Source organism: Ipomoea nil, unplaced genomic scaffold, assembly GCF_001879475.1.
Source record: "Ipomoea nil cultivar Tokyo-kokei standard unplaced genomic scaffold, Asagao_1.1 scaffold3025, whole genome shotgun sequence".
Taxonomy (NCBI): Eukaryota; Viridiplantae; Streptophyta; class Magnoliopsida; order Solanales; family Convolvulaceae; genus Ipomoea; species Ipomoea nil.
This window is the reverse complement of record NW_017619453.1, coordinates 127403-137333: the sequence shown is the minus strand read 5'-3', so window position 1 is coordinate 137333 and position 9931 is coordinate 127403. Positions and strand designations below refer to the sequence as shown.

General features: G+C 35.5%; 1 protein-coding gene across 1 annotated transcript; it reads right to left on the bottom strand.

The window, feature by feature from the left end:
• Positions 1 to 2602: 2602 nt before the first annotated feature.
• LOC109163398 lies at positions 2603 to 4078 on the bottom strand. The gene is made up of 2 exons (XM_019312140.1): positions 3493 to 4078; positions 2603 to 3441 (listed from the first exon to the last, which is right to left on the bottom strand). The coding sequence occupies exons 1-2, from the start codon at positions 4076 to 4078 to the stop codon at positions 2603 to 2605; spliced, it is 1425 nt and encodes a 474-aa protein (XP_019167685.1).
• Between the last annotated feature and the right edge of the window lie 5853 nt (positions 4079 to 9931).

The following is a 9931-nucleotide window of genomic DNA, read 5'->3' as shown; positions in this document are numbered from 1 at the left end:
TTGGCGTTGGAGAGAGCTCTTTCGAGTTCTCGTTCACTATCTTGGAATGAAAAAGATTCGAATGATTGGTAGAACCGCCCCCAAATCCCCGTACAGATCATGATGGGAAGCGCCGTCTGGATATGCATACAAAGACGACGCAGAAGAAGCGGGAACTGAAAAGGGATGGCCCCGCCGTTGATCATCGCCGGCAAAACTGCCGACCCGGACACGGCGGCGGCGGGGGAGAAGACGATGGACGAGGCGTGATGAAGGATTGCCGGCACTGTTACATCGACGCTCATAGGAGGGGAAAAGGAAAATATAAAAATAAAAAGGAAAAAACAAGTAAATTATCTAATCACCCCAACTAAATGGTGTAGACTAACATGGATTTATAGGTCTCTTATTGGCAATCATTATGGTCCACACAACTTGTGTGGACCATCTTTTGTATACGATAAAACAATGTAAATCTTTTGGATAAGGATGGGATGTGCCCGCCTCACCCCTATATATATAAAACATTATTATTTTACATTTATTCTCTTAATTCTCTTAATTTGGTATTCATGAAAGAAGGGCAATTTTTCCTTTTTGTTTTTATTTTTGTAAAATAACTTAATTTGAATTAATTTTTAAAACTTTTCTATAGTTGGTGTTTCCTTTTGGGTATAATGATTGATGAGGAAGGGATTATTTTCCCGTTAGGGATATGGGATAGAAAAGGTATTCAGGAGCAAGGATGGAGAATATACCCTACATATTTTCCATCACGTAACCATTCCTAGGTCAAACTCAACTATTTAAGCACATGCATCTCAGAGTACTTCTCCCAGACAAAGTCTGCATCAAATTCAAGAATTACGATCTGAATAATCATTACTAAAATATAATGATATTCTTAAAATTCAATACATAAATTATTATTGAGTTTGAAAATTTGTAAAGCGCAGCACACAGTGATGTTGAAACTGACATTGTAACACAAACGATCTGTAACGCAGTTCGGACAAACAACCCTAATCTGCGAGGCACTTCTCAATTTGAGAACTTGCCTAAATCCACTAAAAGCTCAATATTTAAAGTACACTGTTTGGAACCTGAGATTACACAATAGAATGATCTTTCCTACCAAACTATTGAAACCTAAACACATGTATTACTTTCTAGGGGAATTTAGTATCCTATTCTCAAAGACTCTCGTACCTCACAAGATTAATGTTGAATGCTTGAATTCTACAATAAAGGACAACCCCTATTTATAGTAGCTACTCCTAACAGATTCGTGAATAACCTAACAAAGCTATTCCTAATCAGACTAGAACTAGAAAAACTTCAATAACAATTCCCTTTAGAACTAGTATTCTTCAATAACTACTCCTCTTAGGCTTGGTATTCTTTTATAGAGTTGGAATTCTTTTTGCACATAACTTTGACAAAACACTTTGAGTCAACAATCTCCCCCTTTGTCAAATTTTTGGCAAAAATCTTAATCTCATGGTGGCTTGATTTATGATTCTCCTCCCCCTTAATTGATTCCCTGTATTTCTTTTATTTGATGAGTGTTGTCTTGAATCTTTATTTGTGACTTCATCACTGTTTATGAGCTAAACGAGCTGCCATCAGTATAACCTAGAATATCATCTATTCAAGTTACATAAACAGGGAGCACACTGGCTTCTTTTCTTGATTTCTTGATAGTTATCCGTAAGTGGAGGGTTTTTTTTTTTTTTATATGCTAAAAGCTTCCTGAGGCTATTGTATTTTGCATGGCTTTTATCCAGAATTTATCTCTTAGTGCTTCATCAATATTCTTTGTTTCAAACTTGGAGGTGAAACAATAATCTTCTTCGTCCATTTTGAGGTAATCTTGTTTCTTTCCTCTAGTCTTTATTCCTTGATTGAGATCTCCCATGATATTTTCCAAAGGATGATTTTTCTGAATTTTTAAGACAGTAGAATGACTTTTATCATTTTCTTCATTTGGTTCTGTTTCTGTTCTGCAATTCTGCATATCATCATTAGTCAGCGGTGTTGGAACGGTTGTTTCAACAACTCTTGGACTTTCATCATCATCAGTGATTATTGCTGGAGTTACATCATCAATGATCACACTGTTTGATGAATAGCCTGAGGATGCTCCTTAGTCATGAAAATTTATGTGTCCCATACGTTGGTGCCATAATTGTGTTTGACTGATGGTTGTTTGTAAACAAGATAGATCACTATCCCATGTGTAGCATTTGTTTGTGGACCTTTTTCCCATACTGACACACTCGTGATTCTGATTAAACACATTGCAACTGTCTCTAGAGAACTCTACTTTGAGTTCATCTTCACAGAGCTGACTTATGCTGATTAGATTTGCTTTTAGGCTTTGTACTAAAAGGACTTTTGGCAACTTAGGCAGCCCATGGACATTCAAGGTACCATTTGCAATAATTTGTCTTTTTCCACCGTCTCCAAAAGTGACATGCCCTTCATTTTTGTACTGGATGTTCTCAAGATTTTCTGAATTTCCAGTCATGCATATGCCTTGAGCATCCGCTGTCAAAGTACCAAATGTTTTGCTTGTTGCTTGTACTTGTGGTATATGCAACAGCCTGTGTTTGATCTTTTCTTACCCAGATTTTCTTATTCTGATTTCGTGCCTGTCCAGTCCATCTCCTGTTGTTATGTCTGTATTGGAGATCATACTGTCTTTTAAAACAATATGCCTTGATGTGCCCGAGTCTGCGACAATAGTAGCATCTAATTCTTCTTCGATGTTGGAAGTGAGTTGTAACACCTCAGAATTTTCAGTTTGCTTGTTTTCACTAGAGACTGAGATTGGAGTCCTAGGCCTTTCAGTTAGAGCCTTAATTTCTTGTAGCAGTTTTGCCTCTCTGTTTTCGGAGTCTAATAATTCATTTTGAGTTTCTTTGAACCGTTTTTCTCCTCTATCTTTTTCATCTTTTAGAAACTGATTTTCTTCCATGAGTTCTAGATTTACTTCGTTGATTTGTTCCCATTTGGCATGTAGTTGAGTATATGCCTCTAGTAATTCTTGTATATCTTCTCCGTTGTTATTTTCATGATTTGCGGTGAATGCTACGAAATTGGTGTTGGTATCTTCTTCACTGTCTGAGTCATCACTTAATGTTGTCATGTATGTCTTGTTCTTTCTTTTAAGGTATGTAGCACATTCTGACTGGATGTGTCCAAACCCTTTGCACTCATAGCACTGTATTCCTTCTATATTTGAACTGTCTCTTCTTTTTGAAATAGATTGATTTTGTCCAGTTGGGAAGTCCCCTTGATTGATTGAAGCACTTTTGTTTCTAAATTTGTTGAATTTTTTAAGAACCCTGTTGAAATTCTTTGTTAGGAGAGCAATTGATTGTTCCATGGTTTCAGTATCAATTTCTGGACTTTCTTTCTGCTTTGATTGGAACGCAATTCCTTTGTCATTATTTTTCCCTTTTTGCAGTATCTCAAGCTCATATGTTTGAAGATTTCCCATTAGATCACTGAGTTTGTAGGTGTTTAGATCTTTGTTTTCTTGAATGGCTGTAACCTCTATCATAAATCTCTCAGGTAGGGAACGTAAGACCTTTTTGACGAGCCTAGGTTCAGGAATAGGTTCGCCCAGGTTAAACGCATCTCCAGAGATGCTTAAAACGCTGGCACTAAATTGTGTGATATTTTCTTCTTCTTCCATTTTCAAGTTTTCAAACTCTGTCTCTATCATCTGTAATTTGGATTGTCTTACAGACGTGTTCCCTTCATGATGATCACATAATATACTCCACGCAGTTTTGGCTATGCAAGTGGTGGCAATCAGTTTGAAGGTATCTTCGCTCACAGCTCCATAGATTGCATTCATTGCCTTCGAGTTGAAGTTATATTCTGTTTTTTCTTCTTTACTCCAGTCAATTTTAGGTTTTCTATTTCCTTTATCATCAACTGGAGTTTTCCATTCGTTTTCTATAGCATTCCAGACACCTTCTCCTTGTGCCAAGATGTATATCTGCATTCTGGCTTTCCAGTAGGAAAAATTCGTGCCAATGAGGGCAGGTGGCCTAGTGCTTGACAGTCCTTCTCTGGGAAACTCCATTAGGATCCTGCTAATAACTTAAGCAGTTTGGCTCTGATACCAATTGAAAATTTGTAAAGCGCAGCACACAGTGATGTTGAAACTGACGTTGTAACATAAACGATCTGTAACGCAGTTCGGGCAAACAACCCTAATCTGCGAGGCACTTCTCAATTTGAGAACTTGCCTAAATCCACTAAAAGCTCAATATTTAAAGTACACTGTTTGGGACATGAGATTACACACTAGAATGATCTTTCCTACCAAACTATTGAAACCTAAACACATGTACTACTTTCTAGGGGAATTTAGTATCCTATTCTCAAAGACTCTCGTACCTCACAAGATTAATGTTGAATGCTTGAATTCTACAATAAAGGACAACCTCTATTTATAGTAGCTACTCCTAACAGATTCATGAATAACCTAACAAAGCTATTCCTAATCAGACTAGAACTAGAAAAACTTCAATAACAATTCCCTTTAGAACTAGTATTCTTCAATAACTACTCCTCTTAGGCTTGATATTCTTTTATAGAGTTGGAATTCTTTTTGCACATAACTTTGACAAAACACTTTGAGTCAACAGAGTTTTTTCTTTTGTGATTTTTTATTTGGCGATATTATATTATATTAATATTAATTTTTAAATCATTTTTAGATTTTTTAAGGAGTGCCCTTACCTGGATGAAAATCAAAGAAAGGAATTGGCCTTTGCACTGGGGATGGATCCTATTCAAATCAAGTGTTGGTTTCAGAACATGTACATTCACTTGAAGGTATATATTTTACAATTAATCTTATTCACTTTACGATGAGATAATGATATTATATATTTGATCGAACACTTTGAAATTTTACTTTTACAACTAAAATAAATTATGAGAAACATTCAAAGCTGATTTTTGCACTTCTTGTGGCTAAGAAGCACAACTAGTTGTTGATGAAGAATTATAGTGCATGTCTGGTTGGTTTTGCACTGGTGCCTGAAGCACATAATGTTGCCTAGTCGAGCAACTTTATAAGGGGTTGTGGTCGAGGTTATAGCCGAGGTGGTATGAGTTTTGAGTTCAGAATAAGAAACAAAGTGATCAAGATATTCAAGGACGACCAAACTCATTGAGGCAAAATCCTAGCTAGAAGCAGGTTTGCTAACAATGTGGGTCTGAAGGGCATTGATCCCTACGTGCCGCACACCACGGCATTTGGTCGTCGAAGAATGCGCCTCATCTTGATGATTCTAGGTAATTTGCCTGAAGCAAATACTGTGATAAATGATGATAATGAAATGATGAGGTATTGATGAAGAAATGATAGGTGTCATGATAATGTTTGAGTAATTCATGAAAATATATTCATGGATAAAAAGGTTAGCTCATGCCTGAAGTATGAAGCATCCGAGAAGTTAGTTTATGCCTGAAGCACCCGAAACGTTAATTCATGGCCGCAATAACTGATTGCGTAATCGAGCAGTATATACACTCCAAATGTGTTTTGAGTGCAAAGTTATTTCTGGAGGCAAATTATTATGAGTGCAAAGTGACTTGACTTTGCTAATTTTTCTTGCAGATTTTACTACTCGAATTGACTATTCAAAAAGTTTACATCTCTAAGCTTACCTCTGTATTCTTACTTCTCAGTTTACTTCTTGAAATTTTACTTTCTGGAACTTTATTTTCCAGAGGAAGTTTTTTTTCTCAGAGTTAATTCTCTTAGTTTGCATGCTTATTTATATATGGAAATTTTTATCATGCATGCAACATGACTCTCGTATGCAATTGACTGGTTGCCAATTCAAAATTAAATTATTATTTGTTCCATAAACCCTATATCAATCCCGAAAGGATTGCTATTATCAACAAATTATATGATAATCCTCTTTTTACTAAATTTATGATGTCAACATGATAAAATCCTCTCTGAATATGGCTTAGTACAATTCTGTGCTATTTATGGAGTGGTATACTCCTTTATAAAAATGATCTTTGACTTATTGCCATTCATGCTATGATTGATTTAGATGTTATTGGTTTGGAAGATAGAAGCGAATTATATCATACCAATTTGCCCGAAGCAAATGAGAGAATGAATTATATCATATCAATTTGCCTGGAGCAAACGAAGGAATAAATTATTTCATATTAGTTTGCCCGAAGCAAATGAGGGAGTGAATTATATCATGTGAATTTGCACGAAGCAATTCCCAAACCAGTGAGTGAACTAATGTAAAGTTGAGGATAAGGATTTTTGGAAGATCTATTTTATTTGACAAGTTTCACAGCTTCCCTATGATTGTTGTGTACCCTTATAATACGATTTGATATGTATGCTTTCATATCTGATTATATATGTTACTCTTAGATGATTGCATATATGTTTTGGGTACTTCATATGTTGCGATACATTTTTAAAGGCTTTAAAGACCCATATTATTTTATAGTATGGCATGAGCTATAGTGGGTCGCCTTGGGCAAATATATTGTTTGGTGAGCCAGATTTCTTCAAAGGCATATTATATAAAGCATATTTTGTAAAAGAAAATTCTTAAGCTATGTATTTTCTTGTTGGGGACATCAGTTTTATATGCTATTGCTGTTATCACAATATGACCTACTGCATATCGTAATTATTCCCCCTAACACCTAGTACGTGGTATAAAACGAAACATTTCCCATCTGCGTTTTATTCACAGTGTGCAATCTTTTTCCTATATCACCACCATAGTGTATCTTTGTGGGCATAGATATGGTAATTATAAACCTCCGTCGGTGATTTAAATCTTTAGAGCCCATGATAAGGGATCAATATATAAATAGGTACGTTGACTGCACACTTTATGAAGATCATTTCACGGCATTAGGGGGAGATAAGAGCTCAAATTTTATAAAATGTCGAGAAATTCTATGAATGATTGATCTTCAATATTTAAATCCACGTACTAGGTAGACTGAACTAGAAGTTCAGAAGAAGTAAACTGAACTAGAAGTTCAAAAGATAATTAATCTGCCAATATATATATCTATATTGATCATAAAAAGAGTGACTAGGTCCTACATATTTTCCCCAACTTGGACCATATGTATCTACCAATGCTCCTTGACGCCAGAAGCGCGGAGACATGTTTGTATAATACGGGGAAAGCTAAATCTATTAAAAAATGGTGTTACTCTTGAAATCGCTTAAAGAAGTATGTCCTAAAGACATTCGTCCAGAAGGCGAAAACCCCAGTAAAATTTTAGGTGCACCCAAAATCATAATACTGGGGATGCGGAACAACCAGATAAAAATATCTTTGGGAAATGTCTAGAGTCTGGTTGAATTTGAAATTGCCATTATTTTATATATATGGGAGAGATTTATGAAAAATGTTATAGTTGTCGACAACATAATTGCCTTTGCAAATTGTTCTCGTTATATGATAATCTGGATCCAGAGCTAGGCACCAGCTGTGCCTTGGTATTTTTTATGTATAACGGAGCAATTAAGGCATGTACAGCTCAGCTCGCTAAAACTGTATTCTCTTTATAACATGTACACCATTTAATGTTAACCCTGTAGGTTACAAATGAGTGTTTGTACGAAAGAGAAATACAAACAATATGGTGGTATAATATAAAGCGAGACTGGTAGCTTAAGGGTTTACGCAGAGACCCTGAATTAATTTTGATCAAATATTCTCTCCCACAACATATGGCATTACGTTCCGCAAATTAACATTATTGGCAGTGAATTATAAATTTAGATATGTAGTTGATGAACGTCATGACCAACAAACTTATGGGTCATTAGACGCTAATATTTATTTGTAAATTCCTGATGGATTGAACACTTTTGAAATAAAGAAAGTGAAAATCACGACGTGTAGCATTAAATTGCCAAATCTTTGTATGACTTGAATATTATTGACTGAGTGTTTTCCTCCTGAAGAAGGAATATGCAAATAATATGTACCATTATGTGTTTGTTAACGAATTGCTAATGGAGTTATTTATTTATCTGCTCAGTCGATATTGATGGCTTAAATGTTATTGAAACATAAAGAGAGCTTGGTGATATTAGCTCATGCCAAAAGACGGAGTTTTGAAATAAAAGACTTGGGAAACCCAAGTATTGTCTCGACCTGAAGATCGAGCTTCTCCTTGAAGAAGTTTTATACACCAGTTAGCCTACTTGAAAAATATCTTGAAGATGTTTTATATGGATAAGTATTATTTACTTATCACACCAATGGTTGTCCAATAATCTCTTGAAGTAGATAAAAGAACATTTAGACTCGAAGATGATAATGAGGATATTTTAGGACTAGAAGTCTATTACTTCATTCCTATTGGAGCACTATTATTGAACTAGAAGTTCCATAATCGCATCAGGCCTGATATTGAATTTGCGATGAAATTGCTAGCAACATTTAGTGTTTCCCCCTACAATGAAAGTTGGAATGGTATTTAACATATCCTCCAGCACATTCAAGGTATAAATATTTTGACGTTTATGTAAGAAACCAATATGTGGTTTTGATGGGCTATTTGGGCACTAGCTCTTTTATTTGATCCCTATGATGCTAAGTCCAAAACTGGTTATGTTATATTTTTACCCCCAATGTCCCATATGAGGACAAATAAGATTGTGTTGCACAAGCAAGTAATAGTTTTGTTAAGGGGAACCTTATAAAACATGTTGCACCTAAGTCTTTCTACACACATGAACTCCAGAAGAGTTGTAAAATTCTTGTTGAGAATGTTTGCCACGCTGAACAATCTTGTAGATATGTTCACTAAGTCTTTGAATACATCCACTTTTGAATAACATGTTTATAAAATTGGGATGCATAGGCTTAGAAGATTGTTATCTTCAGGGGGAGCGACAACCCCTAGCTGTGCTAGAATGGACAATCTAGAGGACTTTTGATATCCTAAAGATTATGCTACGAAAGCATATGGTTGTACTCTTTTTCCCTTAGCTAATTTTTTCCCACAGGGTTTTCTTAAGCTAAGGTTTTTAATGAGGCAACCGATGTTGGTGCACTTGAGTGGATAGTCTTGAAGACCCTTGAAATCTTGAAGACTATGCCCAGAAGGCTTATGGTTGTACTCTTTTCCTTGGCTAAGTTTTTTCCCACTGGTTTTTCTTAGGCTAAGGTTTTTAATGAGGTAACCGGTGCAACACATGGATCAACATACTTCGTGTACTCTTTTCCTCGTCTAGGTTTTTCCCACTGGGTTTTTCTAGCGAGGTTTTTAACGAGGCATGAGTATAGTTATTTAATGGCCAAGGGGGAGTGTTATAAATATTTTATTAGTGGTCATTAATCTTGAGACTCTCCATTTTCCTTCTACTTAATATATTGTTTATGTTAAGCATATGAAGGGTCATATGGATTAGTATAAATTGAGGGTGAAGGCTTAATGAAAAGATGGTCTTATGAAATTGTGTTCTATACATTGTGTTCTTCATCTCCCTTTTACATATCTATTTTATATACTTATATACATACAATCACGAAGCAGTACCGTGCAAACATCACGCGAGAACTGAGCTAGTTGATAGGCCAAATTGCAACACGTTGTAATTCGGCCTATCAACTTGTTAGTTCTCGCGTGATAGTTGTATGGTAACGCATCGATTGTATGTATGAAGAATATTGCAATATGGAATGGAAGAGTAGAGAGAAAAATATAACACAAGAATGTAGAACTCAAGAACACAAGTTCTCTCTTTCATTATGCCTTGAACATGTATATATATACATCCATATAACCCTTCATTTTCTATAACATAAATAATGGAATAAATATAAGGCAAATGAAAGGTCTTGTGATAATGGCCATAATAATAATAATATTTATAACACTCCCTCCCCCTTGGCCATTATCA